Raw genomic sequence first — 25,892 nt, forward strand, 5'->3', positions numbered from 1 at the left:
ACAGAATATTGCACAATTATGTCAAGTATTGCAGAGATGTTGATGATCAATGTCCAGTTTAATGACTTAATGATGTGACATTTGTTGGGGTCTGTACCAAACAAACATGTTTTCTTGCATCTGGAGAACAACATTTGTAGGCCAGGGCATCTCTGCAGCACTACAGTACTTCATTTTATTGCTGTTTTGTCTCACATTTTACCTTTATCAAAAAATTGCAGCTTCTGCGATTAGGATATTGCACTTGGCCATTTTGTGATTTCGATAATATTGCAATTAATTGTGCAGCCCTATTAGTCACTGTGTTCGTGTCGAAGGAAATTACTTGGATGACGCATGTGTGCGTGCACGGATGCATCGCTCTGCGTGTTCACGTCTACAGTGTTCACCTTCATGTCTCATATCTGTAATATTTTGTCTCATAATTTACACTGTGTATATATTGTGTGCATGTGTGTGTACATCAGTCTGTCTCTCTGTTCGATCTACCATCTTGTACGTGCGTGTATGTTTAAATCGGCATGATTAATCCACCGGTGTGTTGAGTCCATCTGTACGTCGTAACTCTACAGATGGCTCATTACACTGTGGTTCAGTCCCCATTACTTCAGACTATTTTGACTGTTTCAGCAGGGCACCACTGGGTGGGAAATTACCCCGGTCACCATCCAAATGCTGCTAACTCCTGTCAGTGGCTGTTACTGCTGCAAGGCTCCCAGGGTTTAAACAGAAATCTCACTAGAGGTGGTGTACGAGTTTTAATATTGTGACATAGTGGTGTGCATTACTGGAGTCACACAGAGCAAAAGCAAGTATACACAAACTCACACATCCAAACTCAATGTACTGTAGTGTCTCATTGGGGTTAATTCTTTGTGTATAAAAACAAACACATAAAACACACCCACAGACTGCCAGCACTGATGAACACAGTCCAACTCTTATTGAGACTCCCTTCCAAAAGCACCCAATACATCCAACGCTTACAACTCCCACACTGCAAAAAGACTCCAACAGACTGAAGCAGCACAAACATCTTTCTCAATAAATGACACACGCCAGCAGAAGGTAATGTATTCCTTGTATTAAGCGGGATCCTGACATAAGTTTGTCGACACTGCCAGCCACCACATGTCTAACAGAAGTTGTGCCTCACTTGGGCCCTCAGGACCACAGCTGGTTTACTAATTTGTCCAGGTAGTTACAGTAATTGCATTCACATGTCCTCCAAGGTTTAAAATAGTCCATAGCTGTGCCCCAATTCAGGGACACCTCTTCTGATGTCAAAATACATCAAAAATACATTGCGAGGTTCTCACTTGTTTGATGATGCATTCAGGGATTCCTCGTCAACTTGCAAAGTCAAGAAATATCATAATCATATCATATTTCCCAAGTGTTTGCATTCATTTGCAAAATATATCACAAAAACTAGACCAAGTTAACTGTAATGTGTAAATCATGGAAGCCAGAGTTTGTTCTTGGTAACTTAGGTTATTTACAACATAGGCTGTTACTATTACATTGGGATACATAATTTAAAGTCACATGAATATATTTACCCTTACAAATTTCCCTTCATGTGTTGAAGTGAAACAATCATGGAACTTGCCTTACTTGAACTTGAGTTAACCAGTGGTATCAACTAGTTTATCAGTTGTTAAGGGTAAGTTCCAGGTGGTAAATTACTAGTAGTAATAGTATATAGTGGTAATTACTGACTTACAAGATGGTGACCCAAAGTGTGACACTGTCTCTGAGAGGTCGGGTGGGAACTCACAATGATACTCTAGTTAATCCTCTGACAGGAAGAACAGGTTGAGCCCAGTCCTTCAGCCCTCTAAAGAACACACCAGCCCCGGACTTGGGAACAAGCTCTGATTACAAGGCCAGAAAAAAACAAAAAAAAAAACTACTTCTTTCAACACAAAACCAGCAGATCTCTGGTCCAGAGGACAGGAGGTGATGACCACTAATCTACAGATACTTTACCAATCTGAAACCATTATTTTGCTCAAGAAAAAAAATAAAAGAACAGAAACAACTTTGGAAGTCATTAGCCACTGTTGCTGGCGGACAAATACGTTCATTTCCTGCCTTGTAGCACATGTACAAGAGATAAAGTACTGCCATACACACACACACACACACACACACACACACACACACACACACACCACCTTGATCCTCCAGTTCGCAGGTAAGTCCGGGCAGTGTGATGGTCACACTGTGCCCTCTAGTGGATAAAAAAAGAAACTCTACAGTTGCACTTTTTTGATGAAGAGGGGCCAAAACATGCCAACTCACCGAACTTGGTTTTCATTGGTTATCGGTGGTCAGCAGTCCTCACCAACTACAGCACTTGTTCAGTGACATGTTTGATATGACCATAGCAACTCAAAACAGCGTATGGGTAAATGGTGGTGATTAAGAATTAAATCTGAAACATAACCAGTTTAAATTTTCTCAGCTTGGATTTCGAGCAAAGATTTACACTCTATCAAGATGGCCAGATGTAGTGACAACCAGCCTTGTTTTAAAATAGTGCCAGCATGTTCCTCATCAGTTGGTTCCTCTTACAATTTTTTTTTCAGTAAACTGGGAGCCAATTCCTCATCGTCTTTGTCACGTATTTGTGTAGCACATCTCTACACATGTACATCTGTAGAGGATTAATTTGTGACTGACACACATCGTGTTATTACAGCTGATCACCACCGCATGTGAGTGCGCTTAAAGGGTCTTACTTTTCATGGTACCCGCTTCTTCCTCATCCTCATCCTCAGAGTTGATGACCATGGTGCCCAGTTGTAACTGCATGGTTCCGGTGTCCTCGTGTTCGATCATAGTCCGTGCCGTACCACTGAGTGAACCCGCTGAACCAGCAGCCCGGATGGTTCCTAAGTCGCCTGTTCCTGCCCGCACCATCGTCCCCTGGTCAACCTCATCCTCATCCTGAAACACATCGGCAGAAGCCTTATTAAAAACATGTCAAACGAGCACTGGTCATCTGGTGTCCATGTTCAAACTGTATGACGAGAACTGATCTTTATAGAGCTTCTTCTGCCTGGGGCATCAAACCCACCAACATCAGACAGACCAAAAGTTGATTTTCGTAGATTATCCGAATACTCAGTAACATGCTAGACCTGGGAGAAGAAACTCACACACACCGACCAGCGCCACGTCAGCCGACAGAGCGGCTGGTCTCCCTGTGCAGAGAAGCACGGACAAGGAAGCCGCTGAACCAGCGCCGGAGCCGGAGCCGAGCAGCGAAAGAGGCGCAGTCGTTAGAAGCGGCTCGGATTATGTAGAAACTTTACCTATAAGCCGGGCTTCCGAGTGTATTTCCAGAGCCAAGGGACTCACAGTAGCTCCAACTCGCTACAATTAATTTTACTGTAACTGCAATTACTACCAACAGCAAATATATTGTTATTAAAATGCCTATTTGTTTAAGTCTGGACAGTTAAAAATCCAAAGCAATTATAATGATACATTCTCTTTAGTTAAGATTTCTGCCTTTTTTAGCTCTCGTTACTTTTTTTGTAAACGTTTCATCAGGTAAATGGATCTAGTACAGAGGTTGTTGTTATTCTGTTGACATTTTAGGGTGGGCGCAAAACATTTTTCCTCAAGATCGAAGTGCTCAACGAAAGTTTTGCATCAGTCTCAACTTCAGTCCTCGACTACAGCAGACGAAATTCGACAGTTCATATTTTATGATTATTCCTACCGAATTGTCATCATCTTCTGCATCCTGCTCTCTCTGTTCTTCCTCCTCTTGTCTCTTCAGTTTTATCTCCATGGCGTCTGTGATCAGGGCTCTGAGGATGGAATTGGGCTTGGCTGACTTGATGAATGGATGCTGAAGACAGAGAAACAAAGAATGAGAGAGAAAAGTTAAATTGATGAGACGTGAAAGGTGCGAACACGTTTTCTATTTTCCTTACTAGCACACATACAACAGCGGAAGCCTGATTTAATGGACCTTAACTACAGTTAAGATCCAGTCTTTACTTATTAAGGTAATGCTGTAGCTAAAGCAAAATGTATGTAAACATGTACCATTATAACCAAATTAAGATTACCATGGGTATAATACCTGTGTACTCTGATTAACACACCTTGTTCATGTAAAATGCTTAGGTTTGATTTCAATGTGCCAACCTGTTTTCAGGGTTTCTGACCAAACACTGGCTGCCAAATTCTTCATCTACTATCAGTTCAGGTTCGGCAGTAGAGTTTTACATAGTGTTACCTGTAACAACTGTGTAGCAGTCGCCCTATTTTCAGGGTTTTTCACCAAACACTGGCTGACAAAGTCTACAAATGATGAAGACCACACATCTGGGTTCCTGAATGTTGGGGGAGGGTTGGTGGGAATCATGAAGATGGCCTGGAAGAGGAAATATAATTCAGTAAACCCAAGACGAAGGTGTGCATGCAGAGAGAAATACTCGACATTACTAATAATACACTTTTCCTACTTTCTGTCTTCATAAAAGGAAGTTGACCCTCTAACATCTCTACACACAGATATACAGTACTTTCTCTTTACAAACACTTTATCTCTCACCTTTAAATACAAACACAAGCCCCTTCCCCCCATACACAAAGATACTGTGCAGACTCTCTCACCCTCATGGGATGTATGTCAGCGTAGGGCGGCTTCCCCTCCGCCATCTCTATAGCGGTTATTCCCAGAGACCAGATGTCAGCCACGCAGTTGTAGCCGATCTCCTGTATGACCTCCGGAGCCATCCAGAACGGCGTGCCGATGACTGTGTTTCGCTTCGCCATGGTGTCCTGAGGAAGAGAGGTGGAGAGAGAGGAAATGATGGAGGAGGGAGAGGGAGATCATCTAATCCAAGCTGAACATTATAGATACTCATTGTGGAGAACCTCATAAGATCTCTTGGAGTGAAAGAACACAAGGACAGAAGAGGTTTATAGTTCAAGAGGAGCTGTGTGAGCAGACACACTGCTGCACTTTCCGAATATTCCAATAAGGCCTATTAGGTGCTTTTAGGGAGTGGTGAGTACACCAATACTTTTTAGACTTGTGCATATTTTAACCTTATTGTACTGGAAGGTTTATAAAAATTAAAACATTGACTGAGAAACATGATCTTATTAAAAAATAAATACATGTTGTTTTTAATAAGATCATTATCTAAGCTGATACTGATTCATTGTCTGGAGCTGGTGCATCACTTCTGTAATAAATCTAAACATGTCATCTTTGACCCCTCATTTCCTCTTTTGCATTAAGTAAAATAAAACCAACATACAGTAAGTATACGTTTAACTTTCTTTTTTTTTTAAATTTAATTTGTAATTTTCGCTCACTGTGAGTTGTCCAGCAACTCCGAAGTCGGCCAGTTTGGCCTGACCCTCTGTGTTCAGCAGGATGTTGCCTGCTTTGATGTCTCTGTGGATTTTTCTCATGAAGTGAAGATACTCGAGACCCTTCAGAGTGGACTGCAGGATGGTGGCTATCTCCTCTTCTGTTAGCTGCAACACACACACACACACACACACACACACACACACACACACACACAGAAAGAGATAAGGAGAGTGGAGTGTCTGTCTACCTTTTTCCATAAACACACACTTCAGTACAACACTTAAACACATACTCTATGCTCTATACAATCTATGTGTGTTTGTGTGTGTGTTTGCATGTGTGTTTGAGTATTATATTACCGTCTTGTTGCGTATTCGGATGATATCAGACACTGATCCGGCTCCACAATATTCCATTACAATCCACAGGTCACTGTTTTTGAAGTAGCTGCCATAGTACCGCACTACATGGGGACTGAACACAGAGATTAAACTCAGGATGAAACATATTTCACACTTTTTATTCATTTCAGCCAGTTTAGAGTTCTTTAATTCAAAGTGTGTTTTTGTTAGTTAACAACAGAGCATTTTCATCCAGCCTACCACCATGCTGTCATTCAAGATAATACGATCCTCTCTATGATGAGTCTGAATTTGTTGGAATCGAGTGGCAACCTCCAGGGATGAAAAATGAAGCCAAGTGCCAAAAACTGCATTTCCTCGAGGTTGGCTCGAAAAGCGAGTCAATCCCCATGGAGCCCCATGTTAAAATGTCCAACTTTACAGCAGAAAAACATGTTTACAGCCTGGTACAAAAAAAACGGTTTTGGTCTCTATAGCTAAATGACAACTGTGAGGGGGGTGGACTTATTTTTTTATAACTCATCCGTTTAAATTATATTAAGGCTTAAAGTTATGCATAATTAAGGATGTGGCCACTTTGAGTTGGTTCAGCAACCAGGCTTCATTCGGCCCGCCTCAGCTCCACCTCTTTGCCCATTTTTGGATTAGCCGGAGTCGGGGACGGCCGGTGCCGCCCACTTTGAGCTTCACAACGGCTCTTCAGAAACCTATGGGTGACTTCACGGACACTACGTCCATGTTTTATACAGTTTATGGTTGGCATTTAACTGTATCAGTGTTCTTGATGTACCGACAGCACTGCAGCACAACACTACAACACATATTGTTAAATAATAGGTTCACAATTTTCAAGTCTGTCTTTAAAAAACAATTGCTTAGCCCGCTGCCACCGCGACCCGGCCCTGGATAAGCAGCAGAAAATGGATGCGTGGAATAAAAGAATAGTCAGGTGCCCATATGAACACTGAGGCTTTGCTTCCTGTAATCATTCCTCCTGTTTATACTGGACCTTAAAATATCCCTTCATAATGTGCTTCCAATGTTTTTAATGTGGGACAAAATCCACAGTCCTCGTTCTGTGTGAAATGTATTCTAAAGTTTATGTGAAGTTAATACAAGGCTTTATCAGCCTGAGTTAGACAAATCAAATAGATACTGTATCTTTCAATGTTACTGTGTTTTAGTATAAAATTCCCTTTTTGTTTTTCCAGTGTTTCCCCGTTGAGCTGCAGTGGAAGAATAATAACAAAAAGAGTTAATTTTGTACTAAAAAGACTAACTTTGGAAGATACCCACTTGATTCGTCTCACTCAGACTGCTGAAGCCTCACATTAGGTTCAGATAAACTTTGAAAGCACATTAGGAAGGGATATTTGAATGTCCGGTATGAACAGGAGGAATCACTACAGCAAGCAAAACCTGTTTCAATGTTCATATCGACACCTGACAGACTTGAAAAATTGTGAACCAATCTATAATATAAAAAAGTGTCATAGTCATAGCATAATGAACAAACATTCACAGGTGACCCATCAACTATATTTAACATATTACATCTAAATGTGTGTTCTTGCTGTACATGTCATAGTGAAAGAGGAATGTTTGTTGTTTCAAGCTTTCAGTATTACTTTAAAAACCCCATCAGGGGGAGATAAATGAGAAAAAACACCTGATATTAAAAAAGCTGACTGCTTAGTAAACATCAGTAAAGCTACTGGCATCACAGAACCGCACACGGGTGACTCACAGCAAGCATTATGTGAACAATTTAAGCTGGTTTTATAGTAATACTGAAACCTTGAAACACCAAATAGTTTGTCAAAATATATCTGCCATTGTTCGGAGGATCTTTACTCGCACTTCTTGCATAAAAGGTGAAACTCCTGGTACTTTATTTAGCAGCATCACATTGTGTAGAGAGAAAACCTAAGAATACATTTTTCATTACAAATAAGAGTGATTCTTTGGTGCATTTACCAAAAGCTAAAAACACACTGTTGCAGTGTTTCCCCTAAAAGTGTTTGTGCCAACTGCCCTTTCGTCTGGAAGAGTGGGGGATGTTCGCTTATGGAAACCCCCAAAAAACCTGAAAAGAGACTTGATGTGTGATTCTTTCCCCGGAGGTTGAAATCACTTATTGTGAGTCACTTTGGACAACAGTGTCTGCCAGATGAAAGTAATGATTGTACAGTGTCCTAAATTTCATCTAACCAAACATATAAATATACATATTAATAATATAATTTAAAATAAAATAACAAAACAAATCCACAGCTCCTTTATTGTGGACTTATTTGTAAATTTCTTTACTAAGTTTGAGGTAATATACAATTCAAGTGAGATAGCCCAACTCTGCAAAAAGATGAGTGGGAGAAACCTGACCACATAAAAGCTTTACGTCACACCAGTTCCTGGTTTTGTCAAAATTCAGAACACATTTGTTGTCACATAAAGCATGCATACAAGTACCTGTTACACTGCTGCATGATGGAGATTTCCTTGATGATCTCCTGAAGATCAGACTCCACAGGAACTTGTTTGATGGCTACAATCTCCCCCGTCTCTTTATAATGGGCTTTAAACACACAGCCGTACGACCTGCAGACACACGAAGAGAGAGCTTTAACATGTTGTGTTGGTTCTTTGCGGTAGCTGTGAATGAGCCTATGACCAATAAATCGCTGGTCACTGGTCAATATATTAGCAAGTTGCTGGTGAGCAGGCAACAGTTTACAACGGTATCAATTTGTAGTAAAATCTGGTGAGTGTTTTTGGCTGGACGCAGCAGTAAACACCTGAATTATATAAATTCTGTATTCTCTATAATTCCAACATAAAAGCAGTACGAATCCAATTTTTCTGGAATCTTATTGCCAATCAAATAAAACCCTGGGCCGAAACCCAAAGGCTGTTAAATGTTAAACTTTTGCAGCCAATTTCGCAATTTCCACACCCAGCTGTGTTCACACAAATACTTCTTATTTTACAGATGTTTTCTGTCCTGTATGACTAAAATTACACTAAATCTTGCAAATGTTTTATTGATTAAAGCTTGACTATAACTGACAGAAATCACATGATCAAAAATGTGACTAAAACCAATATACAGTATTGACCTGAATATAAGGTATTTTATATCTACATCAATATATTTATCTTGTATCTTGTATGACAAAACGTCTCTCTTAACTGCAGAAACAGACTGAATCACCGGTGTCACATAATGTCACGATGAGGTGCTCAAACAGATGCTAAACGCCAGAGAAAATCTTTCTGACTGCTTAAAGAGTGTGACAGGAGAGAGCGAGTATGTGACTGAGCTACACAAATGTGGGATTTACAGTCTGCTGTGATGCGAGTATTTTATGTTTCACTTTTACAAGAGAAAGGGGCTCTTAATGATGGGGACTTCTTATCTCAGGGAAACTTTCCCAGCAGGACTAGTCTGAAAGCATTTGGCATCTTCAAAAACAATGTATCCAGAAACAGGTGTTGGAAAAGGCTGTCTTATATTCAGGCCGATACTTTCTAATAGAAAGACTCAAACTAATCACGATCAGGAGCCAACACTGACGTGAGCAGCACGTCAACACTGCAGTCCTCAGTTCGTGGTGTTATGCTTTGCATTTTAAGCATGAGGAACTAATGTCTACCAGTTGTCAACATATTTCACTTTGTGTCCTTTCACATATTTTCTCACTTATTTTGAGTTTGTTCTCACCTGCCCAAATTAACTAAAAGGGAGAAAATGCTCAAGGGGCTGAATAAACAACTTTAAACATAACTGGGTTGAATAACTGGTTAAGTCTCATTAAAACCAGCGTGGCTGATGATTGGCTTATGTTGCAAGAAAACAAACTACACACACAGTCTGAGTTACATTCACTGGAAGGTAGTGCTAGTTGTTGAAAAATTAAAGCGGTACACACACACACACACACAGCCAAGGCGTCAATCAGCCGCTCAGAACAGGAAGTGCGTTGAGAAACAGGATACGAAGAGGCAATGTTTATGTTGATGGGCTTTCTTTGCTTGGGCTAACAAAGAGGGAGAAGAAATGAGGCAGAGATAAAGAGAGTAGTGAGAGAACGAGTAACAGAGAAAGGATAGAAGAGAATACAGAGAGACAGACAGAAATGTGGACAGACAGGCGGTGCCACCTATCAGGACTGTGCTGTGTCACCCGTCGTCTGGCTGACTTTACCGGCTGTTCGACTACATGACTCACCCTTCACCCAGCTTCTCCAGGACATCAAAGACTTCCTCTGGCTGCTTGGTGAGACTGTCCTCGCTCAGCTTCTTCAACTGTCTGTAATGACAGAAAGGAGGAGGGGAGGTTAAAAAATAAACTGAGACTTTTCAACGTAAATATTTCAGGGTAGAGCTGCAATTGACGATTATTTTCATTATCGACGAATCTGCCAATAATTTCCTCGATTCACTGATTAGAAGTTTGGTCAATAAAATGTCAGAAAATAGAAGAGTGTCTTGTTTTGTTTGACCGAACAATACAAAACCCAAAATTAAATCAGTTTGCAATGAGATAAAAACAGAAAAGCAGCAAATCCTCACATTGAAGAAGCTGGAACCAGATAACGTTTTGCTTTTAAAAAAAAATAAATAAATGGCCTAAATGAATATCAGTTATCAAAATAGTTGTGTACCAAAATGAATCGGCTGAAATGACTAATCAACCAACTCTCTTTTTCAGAGACACCTCCCATTATCAACCCTCTTCAATCCTCAACAGAATTTTTAGCAATTCATTCATCCATATTCATTAACTCATAGTGCCAAATAAATCAGCCATATAAACAACAACAAAAGGTTAAAAGGTCACAAGCAATTACAAGTTAAACAGTAAAAAAAAAGCTTGAAATCGCAGAACATTTTAGGCAGAAATTAAAGGAATCACCAACAGCTATTCTTGTTTCCAAAGAGTCTTCCTGTGTATATTCAGGATGTGACAACTTAATAAAACCAGAACCAGGCAGAATATATTTAATTCATCCTCCTTTTGTGGTGTAGCCGTCCACCTTTGCTCAGATGTTTGATAAGTCAAGACGAGACAAAAATAGCCTCGGTATACAAACAAAAATAGATTCAAACCCGTCCTAGATGTAGCTTGTGACAAGCCATTCTTAGGATGACTACAGGAAGACAGAAGGAAATATCAAATGAAGTCAATGTTAAATCAAAAACACAAGGACAAACTGCTGCTGTCTGATTTCCATTCAGAAGCCTGTATAACAAAGACTTTTGGGTTTATCTATTGATGCTTTCATATAATGTTTAATCTAATCTAGGAGTGTGTGAAGTAAGTTAATATGATGAAACACAATATGTACTGTAGGTCTCACATCCCAATAAAGATATTATATTGATATATCCCAGCTTTATTTGAAGAGAACTAGAAATTACAAAGCATATGTACTAGCAACTTAACTGCCTTAGGTTACATGCCTACATTAATATGAGGTAATAATGTTTACGCAAGATCTGATCTGAGTCAGTGCCGAAGTGAAACAGGAGTAGCAGCTTACCCTTGGGCAAATAAACTATGATCAATTTACTGCTGAGTAAGAATAAGAAAAGGTAGCTGGGAGCTACAACACAGAGTGTCCTATAACAGAGATGTCAAATGAGCTCTCCACTGATTTAGCATTGCACTTCTGATAACACTGCCGGACTCACGGTGGACAGAAAAAATAAATAAAAAAGAATCAAAAATCGAACCAGAAATGCTGTCTTTTTTTATTCCATGCAACTACATTACCCACAATGCAACTGACCGCCAACAGTTCGGTCGGACATTCGGGTGTGTTATGCTAGCGGCGGCTAATGTAGCCTGGAGCCTGCAGCAGAGACGAGCAGCTGCAGAGGTCTGGTGAGCTCACTTCTTTCTAACTCCACTCCAACAGATCGGTTTCACTTTCAAACTTGTAGTCTTCAGCCCCGACCGACGCTGACTCACGTGACATCACTTGAGGACATTTATCAGACATTAAAGGCTTTATACAACTTTAATCACATACGAAGTAGTACTCACCAACACCTGAAAACACACTTTGATGTGTGAAAGAGTTCCCTTTTAAACAGCAGGTTGATAAAATGAACAAATATGAGGAATATTTCATGCTTTTCTATTTTGGTTTTATTTTTGTTAATGGGTATTACCTGAATATCCCGTGCAATATTAGTTTTCCCATGTTAGTTTTTCTTATTTATTGTATTGATATTATATACCTCTATTACTTTTGACAGTACATGCACCTCCGCTTATTACTATTACTTATTACATATTTGGTGACACTGTATTTTATACTGTACTTTCATCATCAACCAGTAAACCCACTTGGTACTCGACACTTAGTTTAGTTTATCTTATACTTATACCGACCTGATACTTAATTTATTTTCTGACCTGTTTTATAGTGTTTATAGTGTATCATATCGTTTTCTAGTACTTTCTCCTGTGTGCACTGACGTAAAGGCAAGCTGCTGTAACAAAGAGTTTCCCTACGGGGATCAATAAAGTATTTCTGATTCTGAAGCTTTTGTTTTAATATGTTTCTTAGCAGTCGTGCACGCACTAATGCTACTAGCACCTATTTAATTATCCGAAAAGCTCTGAAACAACTGGCGTCAAACTGTAACCAGTCTTTTTGTTTGTTTGTCAAGCGGTCAGCTGAAGACAGAGCTGCGTCATTACGTCCGAGACTTTCTTTAAAGCCTCTGGGCCAAATTTTATTCTCTGACCAGCACGGCCGTATCGACCTCAAACCACAGAAGAAACAGAGAGCGGAGGATTGAAATGCTAATCTACCGTAGCAGCCCATAATCTGCATTTCAAGTGGGCTCTGTGAACTTCTACAAATGCATGTGCATATCTACTGTGGCTAGAGCTACTGGACACACCAAATGTTTACATTACTAAATTTAAAGTTTTTCCACAGCTCTCTTTTCCTATTTCAAGTACTTCTATTTTTAGCTCGTTTTAATTCAACTGCAATGTTAATTAATTACGTTAAACAATGATGAAAGAATAACCAAATGTCCCAACAAAAAACTAAAAATACCATTTATATTGCAAATCTTAATCAAAGGATGATTTACATCAAATAATTTTGGTGTTGTTGTGTTACTGCCTAGATTTTTTTCCACATACTGGTTAAACCTTTTTGCGGGAATCCCAAATTTATCAAAACCTGCTAATGCCCCGAATCCCCTTTCAATACACTGAGACTTCAGAGACCACGCTGAGGTTCTGCTATTTTGTGTTGAAGCTGCTGACTGACATTTTGTCCCACTTAGGGATTCAATTTGTTTTGCTCAACTTACCTTTTATTAAAAACAGTTACGGTGGTAGTAGTAAATTATTACTTGAGCCATAAATTAAATAAAACAAAATACTGCAGTCTCTCAAAATTGCTGCTCTCGCCTCACAAACTACCAAACAATTTATATAAAAGATTAAACATAATAATTCTGGGAAACTGTCGTGCCTCAACATAAAGGGCTAAATCTATCTATAAACTCCTGCATCAACTTAATGAGGAAACACTGGAGGAGTGAGCGGACATGATAACAAGAGAGCCGTGTGTTTTACCAGCATCCTCCTGATAAGTGGACAGAATAGGAACTCCTCAGTTCCTACTGTTAAAAACACTGAAACAAACAAGTTTCTAAGCTAAACAATAAACTGAAAGTGCGCCTCTTTTAAATGACCTTCTTCTTACATCCATTTAAGGCCTTATGAGATCATCAAAAACCGTAACTGAGGACAAGTCCTCAATTATTCAGGGGGGAAAAGCAGAGGTGCTATGTCACACAGCTAAAGCCATATATTTAATGAGCGTGTCCACCGTTTAAGCAGTCGTCTTCTAACTAAATTGATCATGAGATGAGATGTGTCGAGATCTTACCACCTCGGCTAAACAATGTCCTGGGGGGAACTCTAATTAGGGCTGCAAGTAATGATTATTTTCATTAACAACTGATCTGCCAAGTGTTTTTTTGATTAACTGTTTAGTCTTTTGTCTAATCAATATTTTAAAATCGAATCAAGACAGACCCCGATATCCAGTTCACCATCAGATACAAACAGACATCTTCACATTTGAGAAGCCGGAACCAGCGAATGTTTGGACTTTTTGCTTGAAAAATGAGTGAAACGATTAATCCATTATGAGAAGAGTTGCCAGTTAATTTTATGCCAATGGACTAATCAGCTAACTGACTGACTGTTTCTGCGCTACGCCTAATTATTAGGATTACTGGCAGAAAACGCCAAGAATTAACACATTTAAACAAACCACCATCAGTATACTGTATTTACAATCTTGTCCTGCATTAAACACCTCCAAATTTGAATCAGGTTGTTTTCTCAGCTGACTACATATAATAGAAATACAGGGAGCGGTGGTGAACATGGCAACTAACTCACTCACATACAGGAGTGCAGTGCAGGGATGATAATGTCTCACATGCATTGTGTTTACTATCTTAATCAATTCACCTGTTTCTTATTTATAACCAAAGCATCTGCGACTCTTTCCTCACACTCCTGTCACCATGGAAACCCACCTGACAACCTGTCAAACCCACACCTTTACACCCAACACACACACACACACACACACATACATACATATATATATATATATATATATATATATATATATTACCTGATAAACATGAATTACTGCGCCTCTATCTGCTCTGAGCTGATTCAGTTAAAGCTACAGAGATTAAAGCAGCTAAGTCAAGATTTGCAAATAGAGTTGAGGCATTAAACTGGATCAGCTGGGCTTTGATAGCTACAAAGCTCAGGATTTGACACAACAGATCAGGACAGATGCTGATTCAATAAGAGGTGGAGTCATGTGTAACAGCTTTTTTTTTTTTTTTTTTTTTTTTTTTTTTAAATCCATTTTCTGTCCAAGAAACGAATAAAAAGTAGAGACCAGTTATCTACAGACAGGCTTGCAGAAGCACATTAGTAAAAGGGATTTCCTTAAACCTCAAGGCTGCCCGTGATAAACGGAAAATGCTGTGGTCGTATTGGCTTCAGGGCAGCTGCCACACAGTAATAACGAAATAAAATGCCTTTCAGTCACACAACAGCAAGACTCGTGAACACTGTGGGAAAGTTAAGAGAAGAGCAAGCGAAATAAAAAAACCACAAACCGAGCGGTTAAAAAGAAGTTAAGTAAATGGTTTTGTTAATTTTAAATTAAAAGCCCCATTAGCCAGCCCGTTTCTCTTTGAGAGTCGGTTATGTAATGATGTCTAACTCACTCACAAGTTGCTATGGACAGCTCTCGGGCACACTTTCAGCCCACCGCCGGCTAACTTCACCCAAACGGCTAAAATCAATGAGGATGTCACATATCTCAGCCCGTGTTTTCAATCTTAGCATAACGTTACCTGCGAGGGTGATTCCTCATCTGTACTTTGTCCTTGTTCTCCATGTTGTCCTCTCCAGTAAACTCAAAGAGTCCTTTAAATCGTCTGCTGCAGTCAAACTTGACCAAGCTTGTCAACGTTTCACACTAGACACTCAAAGCTAATAGCAACAGACCAACGTCTGCTAGCTCGCTAACTGGCTAGCAGCAGCTAGCCGAGCAGCTAGCCCCTGCTACTGCCGCCTGGTAGCCGCGAAAAACACAACGTCTGTTTATCATTTTGTAAAAACGACGTTTACACGGAGTACAGACTACCGCCCAGCTGCCGTATCCTCCTCCGGTTCATCCTCCTCCGGTGTCCGGACAACTTTGGACTTGTTTGACTAACCGCTTTGGCAGCCGCCGTGACGTCCAGACGAACAAACCAGGAAGAGTAAAGAGTGGGCAGGAAGCGGCAGGAAGGCGGGCCGGACAAAGGCTGCAGTGCGGGGCCGCGGCCGGAGGGGGGCGCCACACGCACAGTAACAGCTGTGGGCTGGTCAAACTGGAAAAGTGATCAAATTAAGTGTTTTTTTAAACAAAATCTGTTGCTGTTGCTGTACAAAGTATAATTAGCTAATCATATTATATGAAATTCTGGTGTACGCTGTTATAGTAGAGGGTATCATAATAATAATTAATAAAACTTTATTTATAGAGCACTTATCGAAACAAAGTACAAAGTGCTTCACAGCAGGAGAAATAAAACACCACAGTGAATGATGAAATATAAAGAAATTAAATACACAAAAGCAATAAAATAAACAGCCAGTTGAAGTAAGATCAGGATCTGCTTTCTGATAAAAATGGGTTTTGAGAGGAGACATAAACGAAGACTCTGACTCAGACAACCTAATTTCTTCGGGCAGGTTGTTCCAGAGCCTCAGGGCCCTGATGGCAAAAGCTCTGCCCCCCTTAGTTTCCATCCTGGACTCAGGAACAGACAGGAGACCCCTGCCCGAAGATCTCAAACTACGTGAAGGTTCATAAGGGATTACAAGGTCTAAAATATAGTCTGGAGCCATGAAGAGCCTTAAAAGTAATCAACAAGATCTTAAAATCAATCCTGAAACCAACAGGGAGCCGATGTAAAGAGGCTGAACCAGGCGTGATGTGATCGCACCTGTCGGTCCTGGTTTACAGTCTAGCAGCTGATATTACTCTACATATACTATATTCTGCTGCTACTAACCCAGTGGTTCTCAAACTTTTTCTGCCCCCCCTCACCACACGTATACAGATTGGATTCTTATCGGTCATTAACAATATTGGAGGAGCAACAAATAAAAAAAGGAGCCCAGTTGAATTTTATTGAAATGAAATAAATGATTCAGGTCAGCACTATAGCATCAGCAAACTTGTTGTTTTATTTCCCTACAGAAATCATGTTCGTTCCTCCATTACTGCACTATTAGTTTAACTACAACGCTGGTTGTGGGTATTGTATGTATAGATTTCCTAGTAATTTTGAGTTTAATTGCTCTTGAATAATTTCTATTTTATATACTTCTAATTATTATTTTTAGACTTCCTCTATTTATCTGTACTTGTTTCTATCCTTGTGCTTCTGCAACACCTGATTTCCCCTCTGAGGATCAATAAAGGTTTATCTTATCTTACTCACAGCTGCTAGAAATGTAAATAATTGAAGCTACAGTGGTGAGACAGCTCCAGAAACATCCTACAAGATCAAATCCAATGGTGAATATTGTGTTATTTCCTGTTAGTATAAAATATTAAAGGGACAGTTCACCCAAAATCAAAATTACATATTTTCCCTCTCACCTGTAGTGCTATTCATCCACCTAGATTGTTTTGGTGTGCATTGCCGAGTTTTGGAGACATCGGCTGTGGATATATATATATATATATATATATATACATATATATATATGTATATATATATATGTATACATATGTATATATGTATATATATGTATATATATATATATATATATATATAATGGAACTACAAAGTACATTCATTTTACTCAATGTACTGTTTATTTTATTGCTTTTCTGTATTTCATGTGTTTTATTTCTTTATATTTCGTCATTCACTGTGTTATTTTATTTTTCTTGTTGTGAAGCACTTTGTACTTTGTTTTGATAAGTGCTCTATAAATAAAGTTTTATTATTTATTATTATTATTATTTCTTGTATACTAACTATTCAAGTGCTGCGTCCCAATTCCATGCAAAATATTAAGAAACTAACCCCAGAAGAAGAGGGGAGGGGACAGTTTTTACATCTTTCCACTTTGAACTCTGACACCAAGAGGAACGAACCAAGAATAAGGAAATATTTCTTGTAAACTTAAAGATTTTTGAAGACATACTTTGGGTACAGCCTTTTTGTTGATAGCTGCCTATAGTATTGTATGATAACACACATGTATATTAGTGTGTGTTAATAGACATATGTATACGAGGGGAGATCTTCTGGTTATTGTGTTTATCATATCCAGTGAAAAAAACCTGTACTATTAAAATCCATATTTAGTACCTAATGTGTACTATTAATATGCTGTATGGACATGGCACGTGTCTTGAATACAGTCAGAACTGCACAGCCTGTACGTTCCTACTCTTCTCCCAAACAAAAATTTAGAAAAATGTCTGCTTGAAGTAACTAATTTTTTTACACAACTATTACACAGTAAATAAATAGTAATACCTAACAGACACCGTAGCAAATAAGGTATATATATATATATATATATATATATAAATAAAAAAAAGATTATTTGGAAATTGACCTCTAAAAAAAGAAAAAAAAAATGGAGGTAAATTATCTCGGCAACACTGCTCGATGAAGCTAGAAGTTTTTTTAAAAGCACAAGACAAAGACAGAAGGGCTCGTACTTTAATATAATATTTTATTTAGAGGAACAAAACAGCACAGCGATGTCCACATCTAAATCAGTAAATAACATCCAAGGGGGCAAGAAGGAACTTCATCCTCAGACTGGACAGGAATGAAAGAAGGGGAAGAAGAGCTGGAGGAAGAAAACATCAACAATTAGATACAGAAAGATCCAACTGGATTCAACAGAGACATGTTGCGTTAACAACGTGGTCTAGAAGGTCCGTCTACATTGGATCTTGCACTGGGCTTCGGCACTGCATATGGGAGGTGTTGGTCTTAATGTTTCAGTATGCACTATTTAAATTAAAGTTATAATAAACTTGAACTTTACTTCACAGAGGTTGTTGTGATCCATGAAAAGACTCACAGTGGGTTTACTCCCCAGAGGGCCGCACGCTCTCAAAGACGCCGGCTTCCTTCATGGCGGTGAACTCTTTGACGGCGTCGTACTGCTTGTAGAAGTCAGCGTAGGCCTGTTTCCTGGGCTCGGTCACTGTGTACTGTGGGGAACAAAAGACGTGTCTGGTTTGTTCGCAATTTAAATCGAAACCTAAAAAGAGAGCGGACTGTCGAGATATAACTGACAATTATAAGAGAATATGTTTTTACACGTGCATAGTCTAATGCACTTCATCATAAGCTTCACAGAGGCAGGATTTATTGCTGGGCGAATGCGTACACTGTATTACATTTTACCTGACAAACTGAAAATAAATGTTATAATTTTGTCAACAAAACACAAACGAGCCACTAAAAACTGACATAACAGCAAGATATAAGTATAAGTTGGTCAAGATGCTGATATTGTTAACAAAATTGAAGTGTTCCCATCATCGTGTCTATTAAGTGTCATTTTTTAATCATAACAGCATCATCAGAATTAAGGTTGTAGCCATGTGGCTGCGTGTCCTCCTCTCACCTTGAACCCTATTGCAGCCACAAAGGACAGAGCGAAGGCAATGGGCAGGTGAAACCTCAGACGCTTTCCCAGCAGCCCCCTCATCAAAGGCTTTGGCAGAGACATGGTGGCTCACCTGCAGGGGGGGGGGGACACAAAAAAAAAATAAAATAAATCAAGCTTAATCTAATTCTGCACAGTCACTATGACATCACTATGCCATATAACCTTGACACAGAATATAAAAAATGACTGTACTCGCCACAAACCGGAGTAACGGCGCAGTCAGACTGAAATTTGCTTCCCATTCATTTGTGTGTGGACCAGGCGAGACATGCTATCGTACGAGTTACTCCTCGTAATATTCAATTTTGCAGACTACAGCTAGCAGAGGTGAACAGTTGCGAACGACCTGAGGTTCAAGTTTAAACACTACAGAGCGACCAAAACTGGATTTTTGAGGCAGACACATGTTTATATTTGGGAGTTCAATAATTTGATAATTACATATCAGCCAATAGTATTTATTTATTTATTTTTTACATACACACATAACTCAAACGATCCTGATACGGATTCTTTAGATTGTTTTTTTAATTTTTAAACTGTGACACAGATTCATACGGAGCGGGACATTTTACAGCTGAAGAATAAACTTGTCTCTCTGGTGAAACTAAATGACCTCAAACCCAGTTTGGTATTTCTGTATTGCAGTTTTTCTCGTTACTTATCGGCCGACAAACACTGATACCGATCTGTAATAAGCTACTAGCGGCTGACTTATGGGTTTAGCTCTATTAAAACACAATATTATCTATTAGTTATTATCTAAGACATTAGAAACTAGAGAAGCACAAGAGCAACACCTCATCCTGTGTCATTTATTCCATTAATGTGCCAGTTAATATAAAACATCTCAAGACATGTTTGCCTGATTAGCATTAAAGGAGAGTGAACCCTCGAGTTTGTCCAAACTGAGGCAGAAGTGTTGTAAATTGTGGAATATGAACCAATTAACATGAGAAGGATTCTGGTGATCCATAAATCAGCTCATTACACCTTTTATTTGCCCTGTGATGGTATAAGCCAGGGTGGGAAATTAACTTTTTAAAATTGTGAACATCTACCAGCCACTTAATAGTAAATCATTATTTTGTGTCTGAAATCTACCAGCCACTTTCATATTTTACCAACATTTGGCTGGTGGCTATTATCCCTAAATTACCAGCGCCTCTTCATGCTTCACTTTCATATTACTAATGTGATATATGTAAACATATGTCTTTTTTTTTACTGAAGATCATATCATCTTGTTTAGATTGGATGTTGAGCAAAGTGACGCCTGAAACATCAACATATATTCCCGCATTAAAAATAAGTGATATTCTGATTTTCTTTGTGACTCATTAAACACTAAAGGCCCAAAGGTCAATTAACGCCACTCACCTCCAAGTAAACCTCTTTTTAAACTTTTTAAAAAGTACTGACTTTTACCTCTTATTTTCTTCAGACATTTAGAGGACGTTGTAACAGACACCTGATGTAAATAAGAAAATATTAATAATAACTAAATCAGTGTGTCCCTGAAGGCAGACCGCCATCAAACACCGCTGCCAAGTCAGGTCAGCACTGAAACTATCGAGTGCCCTCTCTGTAACTTCCAGGAACAGGTGTCCTATATATATATATATATATATATATATATATATATATATATATAAAGTACTATCAGTTGGGTACTTGTATTAACAGGAAGGACAATCAGTGTAGCACTGTACTGTAGAGGCTTAGGGTCAAAGTGACGTTAGCATAATCTCACAAAGAAGATAGGACAATAAAGGCGTCCTCTCTTCGTATTATGGTAGCTTTGACACGGGAGGGTAAGTGCATTAACAAACAATCTTAGCTAATATACGCCGTACATGTAGCAACTATAGTTTCACTTAGAGTTAATGGGAGAAACGAGCTTTAGGTTGGCATTTAGCTAGTGTCGGATAACTGCAGCATGATGAGCTACAGTTAGCTAGCTCGACACGGCTAACTGCTACCCAGCCAGCGACATTAGAGGAAAAGTGGCAAAATTCCGGGAAATGGTAAAAATCCATGAGTCTTTATTAATTTGAAAAGATGCAAAACGTTGTAATCTAAATCCAACGCATAGATTTAAATAGTTTAATTTAAGGAAATACTCACAAGTTGGACTCACGACCTTCACAGAAACCGCTAACACACACAGTTCCGCTGCGTTTCTCTACCGGAAGCGATTCTACTGGAGCCACGGAGGGACCAAATTTAGTCACGTGAACGCGAAGTCAGGGCAGCTGAGGTCATGGAAACGGAAGACAGACTGCATTCAAACAAACAAATTCCTGTGGTTAAAATAGGACAATTAATGTTCAGAGTAACACCGTTTGTGCCGCATATGGCATAAACACCCACCATTATTCATATATATATATATATATATATATATATATATATATATATATATATATATATATATATATATATATATATATATATATATATATATACGTGTTTGGAGGTTTGTTTTGCACCTGCCAGGGGTCCTGTTTGAAATAGTGTACCCTGATCCAGGACCATCATAGTATGTAGGGTACTGGATTAGAGCTAGAGGAGTCTGTAGATTTGTACCTACGCTGTCACACACATATTGCACACACAGACCACATTTCAAGTTTCCTGTGGTCCAGATAAACAGTGTGCTACCTGCAAACTGAATGTGTTGTGGTAACGCAGTCCGACCACCAGAGGGAGGCAGAGCTACACTGAACTGACCACAATCATGACCTTTCAAGTTTTTATAAATCTTTACTGATGGCATGCAATTTGTACTTTTTGTGTGTGTGTGTGTGTATGCAGCATTTAAAATTACAAACTATTTGTAATAAAAGTGTGAATGCACTTTAAGATGAAAACAGAATAAAACTGGAACAGATGGAGACGATGATAATATTTTTTTCCTTTAGCATCCCTATCCATTATCTCCTTGTCTCATTTGTGGATTTTAATCGAGTAGAGATGCAGAAATGTGTTTTTTTAAGACGGACACCGTATCTGATTTTACCATTCAGTCTCTTCAGCCAATAACTGATACCAGCGTGTAAAATATTAGTAACTTTTGGGGCAAATGCAAGTGCAAAACAGGTTGATCTTCTCAGCATCTCAGTTTTAAAGGAATTTACCCACAAACAAAAAAGAATTATTATATATTTATTTTTATTTTTGCTAAATTAAAGTTATACTGTGCAGACTCCAGCAATGATCAAATCTCAGTAGTAAAAACAACACCGGATCCATATACTGTAGTATTACTTAGTCTGGAAATATATCGATGGATCACTATTCTTTGCATACATTTCTTTAAATTTGTTTTGCATTGGTTTAGTATCTTCAGATTTATTAATGGTTTCTGATTTCTCTCTATATCTCTTTTTAATTTCCTTCATGCCTCTCATTTTCCCCAAGTGTCTTCTTCTCTCTCTATAAATAAGTTGAACAAGTGCAATAACCACCTTAAACGTCCTCTGAGTTGCTTTATCAATAACACAATATTGCACAAGTGTAATATACTGTAAATATAGGACAATGCATTTGCTTTGCATACATTTTACATTAGTTCAATAACTGAAATTGCAGCCTCCAAATATTATATGAGGCATACAAGACAAAATACCATCAGTAAATCTTTATGAAAAGATTATTTTGTTCCCATTCTGACAAACAATGACACATCACACCTGTGAAACCAGACCGGCTGTATTATCATATTTTATTGTACAAAATACTGCAAATGTTGGACAAGCTTTGCTACACATACGCAGTAAATTTTAAAAAAAAAGTTTAAACCTGAAAAAGTTAAATTTGTTAATGTTTGCAGTATCTTGAAAACGCTCCAACACAGAACAAACACTGGAACAATGAGAGCAAAGATTATTACACTCCATCTGTCGTAAACTTCACCACTTTCTTTCCATAAAGTGCATTTTAAAAAGGTGAAGTACAGACTTTTTTTTTTATTCAGACAAAGACGTTTATAGGCTTCATAAACAAAACTGTAATGACGGCTATTGCGAGGAGAACGCTGCAGGATAATAATCAATCACTGTTGCCACATGAAAACCTCACACAGGCAGCTTTTTTTCAGTCCGACCACCATGCATGTTAGAGATTATCTTAATGTTTTTTTAAGTATCACCCGATGGTTGGTGTCTCAACCCCAAAGAGGAACATGTGTAATGCTGTTACTTTGTGTGGAATTGTGAGCGATATTGTGCTCCATAGAAATATCTATTCCACTGAACACCTGATGCGATAACAGGGCGAGCAAAGGTGTAATTTAGTTGCACCGCATGTACGCAGGTTTTCTGCTAGCTAACCTAGCACAGATAGCACAAATAACTGGGCAGTGTAGATTTTAGCGATGCTAACGTCAGTCTGATGGTCGGTCAACAACTATTGGATGCCGTGAAACTTTGTTCAGACATTCATGTTCCCCCGGAAGTTGAATCCTACTGACTTCGGTGATCCACCTGCAGGTTGACATTTTGGTTTTGAGTGAAATATATAACGTTTGTACACACATTCATGTCCCCATCAGGATGAATTGTAACAACCGTAACCTGTATCGCCATCATCAGGTCACATTTTAAATTTGTCCAGCACTTTGGACCAATACATTCCCATCAGCCTCAGCTGTACTTTGTGTTTAGTGCTAATTAGCAAATGTTAGCATGCTAACACCACTAAAATAAGATGGTGAACATGGTAAATGCAGGATGTTACCATTGTCGTTGTGAGCATGTTAGCATGCTGATGTTAGCATTTAGCTCAGAGCAGCGCTGTTCCTAAGTACAGCCTCATAGAGCTGCTAGCGTGGATGTAGAGTATTTTAATTTATTTAGTTTTTTGCAGTAAAGTGTATATTGTTGACCACAACACGATATACTGTATATTAAAAAAACATGTCTTTTAAAACCTGCAACACTGTCATCACTGACACCTTTAATGCTAATTGTGTTAGCACCCTGTTGGCTAGTAGAAGCAGAATATGGGATGGATTGCCATCACTGGTGGTCCTGCCTCCACTGACATAGCGTATTAACACTTTAACATAAATGCTGAAGTTATCGGTTACTGTTATCAGACAGTAAATATCTGAGCTGCGGTCCTGGTTCTTCAGCTTTTTACCATATTAAGAAAACACATTTTCCTGAACCAAGTTAATAAATCACACAAACAATGTTTAATCGAAAACTGACTGACTGTCCCTCACCTCTTTGACTGTCTGACACACACATTCAGACACATCCAGTCCAGTTTTTAAACCAATAAACTAAACCTTCACTGCTAATGATACATGAGCTATAACATGACCTGACCAAAAACAGGACACCTCTTTGGTATCTCAGTTGTCTGCTATCCTTTCTGTCACAAAATGTCATTTATCCGGGGATGTAACAGGTGTGTGTCTATATTACGTGTGTGCATGTGTGTGTACGAGACAGAAAAACACAGTTCAGATAAAAACAAGGACAATCTAATCCATTGAATAATATGTTGCAAAGATGTCTGCATGAGTGCCATGAGAGTATGGGTGTGTAAGCCAAGTTAAAACGCAGATTCCAAAAAAAACAAGAAAAGAATCAGGTTGTTTGGATTAGGAAGATAATGAAATCAACATTTCTCTCCTTCAGTCTGGACTCTCTGGATTTCTTCTTTTGTTTAAGTCCTTTTCTCTTTCTTTGCTCATTGTCCAGACTTTCCTTCCAATATAAAACAACGGAATAAAGGTAATTTGGATTATTTATATCCTCTCTGTTCATTTCTTTCTTCCTTCCTTAATTGTTTCCTTCCTTCCTTTAATGCTGTAAACTACGGAGCAGAGGCTTTAGTATGTCGATAAAGATTTAAAGTGTTTCCATGTCCAACTTCTGGCGTACGGTGCAAAAATGTGATTACTTATCCTTAAAAACAAATTCAGTCTGCTTGCTGTTATCGTTTCTTGTCCTGAATAATAATGAAAACCATGATGTCCAATGTCTCTCCAACTGCCCGCACTTCAATTATTCATCAGTTTCAATTAACTATGTATGGGTCTGTTTATCTTTGCTTTCAGTAACAGAATACACAGTAAAGGGACGTTCGTCAACTCAGAAGTTCAGGCATCTCAAACATCCACGACCCACAATCATCTTCGTGGTTCTCAAGAGTCTTTGAGTTTGAAGAAGAAGACATCGTCGCTCGTCCTCAGATCGATCCTCCACGTGGCGTCGACTTCTTCACCAGATCAATCAGATTCTTTTTTTGTCTTTCTGACGCTTGAGGAATTCACACACTGCTTTCGCCTTCCACTTGTGTAAAAATGTTGATTAATATGCGTAAACATTAGTAGTCCGACCACCGGCTTTATTAAAAAAGTATTTTGATGAGTGAGTGAGTTGAGTTATCCATTTCTTATTGACTTGATCATTGGTCAAATGCTTTATCGTTCCATCGGCCATCATATCCCCCAGGCTGTGTTCATAATAAGATCAAATTTAGCTCGAATTTTCATTCTTTGTGACCTGTGTATCAGAAGTCTTACTTATTCAACCAGTTTATTACTATATACTTAATGAAAAAAGCAAGTCAAGTTCATATAAGCATCCTTGGTTCATTACTTGTATTATTTCCTTTTTCTATTGGCATATTGTTAGATATCACTGTCAGACAGAGAAATAATCCACACTGTCTGCATCTGGAACCCGACGGCGACATCACAACCTCTGTGTTTGTCTATAAACTCTCCTCTGCGGCTTCTGATCATCATATTTTTCCATATTAAGTCCGAACTGGTCATTTTTGATTCCTACAGTGTCATCATGGTAGACAGAGAGGGTTTAATGCGATGGAGGACAGCATGTTATGATCTTCTGCCAAAAGAGTCAGTGAAACCCACTCA

At 38.8% G+C, this 25,892-nt stretch overlaps 3 protein-coding genes across 4 annotated transcripts in view; all 3 read right to left on the bottom strand.

Moving 5' to 3' along the window:
- Window positions 1–15,570, bottom strand: part of LOC122870071 (serine/threonine-protein kinase 4-like) — a 38,405-nt gene extending 22,835 nt beyond the window's left edge. Inside the window, exons 1-9 of the mRNA XM_044183800.1 lie at window positions 15,145–15,570; window positions 9,944–10,024; window positions 8,185–8,313; window positions 5,713–5,827; window positions 5,353–5,517; window positions 4,642–4,809; window positions 4,262–4,399; window positions 3,737–3,868; window positions 2,748–2,955 (exon numbers count right to left, since the gene is read on the bottom strand). Of these exons, the coding sequence (XP_044039735.1) occupies window positions 2,748–2,955; window positions 3,737–3,868; window positions 4,262–4,399; window positions 4,642–4,809; window positions 5,353–5,517; window positions 5,713–5,827; window positions 8,185–8,313; window positions 9,944–10,024; window positions 15,145–15,188 (1,180 nt within the window). The 5' untranslated portion in view covers window positions 15,189–15,570. The remainder of the gene's footprint in view (window positions 1–2,747; window positions 2,956–3,736; window positions 3,869–4,261; window positions 4,400–4,641; window positions 4,810–5,352; window positions 5,518–5,712; window positions 5,828–8,184; window positions 8,314–9,943; window positions 10,025–15,144) is intronic.
- A 2,450-nt stretch (window positions 15,571–18,020) lies between these two features.
- On the bottom strand, window positions 18,021–21,273 carry LOC122870269 (cytochrome c oxidase subunit 6C-1). 2 transcript variants are annotated; one of them, XM_044184382.1, is made up of 4 exons: window positions 21,122–21,273; window positions 18,950–19,064; window positions 18,398–18,530; window positions 18,021–18,160 (listed from the first exon to the last, which is right to left on the bottom strand). In XM_044184382.1, exons 2-3 carry the CDS (start codon window positions 19,052–19,054, stop codon window positions 18,405–18,407), a joined length of 231 nt encoding a protein of 76 aa, XP_044040317.1. In that variant the 5' UTR covers window positions 19,055–19,064; window positions 21,122–21,273; the 3' UTR covers window positions 18,021–18,160; window positions 18,398–18,404. The 2 variants fall into 2 exon arrangements, with proteins under 2 accessions (XP_044040317.1, XP_044040327.1); XM_044184392.1 differs by having other exon boundaries at window positions 18,362–18,530.
- Window positions 21,274–22,704: 1,431 nt separating this feature from the next.
- angpt4 (angiopoietin 4) overlaps window positions 22,705–25,892 on the bottom strand; it is a 115,876-nt gene continuing 112,688 nt past the window's right edge. Inside the window, exon 12 of the mRNA XM_044183765.1 lies at window positions 22,705–25,892. This exon is cut by the window's right edge and continues 1,265 nt beyond it. The gene's annotated coding sequence lies outside the window, so the exon portion shown is untranslated.

Source organism: Siniperca chuatsi, linkage group LG2 (assembly GCF_020085105.1).
Source record: "Siniperca chuatsi isolate FFG_IHB_CAS linkage group LG2, ASM2008510v1, whole genome shotgun sequence".
In the NCBI taxonomy this organism is placed as follows: domain Eukaryota; kingdom Metazoa; phylum Chordata; class Actinopteri; order Centrarchiformes; family Sinipercidae; genus Siniperca; species Siniperca chuatsi.

Coding starts and splice junctions, on each gene's coding strand:
- LOC122870269 (XM_044184382.1), bottom strand. CDS start 19,054: ATGTCTCTGCCAAAGCCTTTGATGAGGGGGCTGCTGGGAAAGCGTCTG. Junction 18,531..18,949: donor TGGCTGCAATAGGGTTCAAG/GTGAGAGGAGGA, acceptor TGTTCCCCACAG/TACACAGTGACCGAGCCCAG.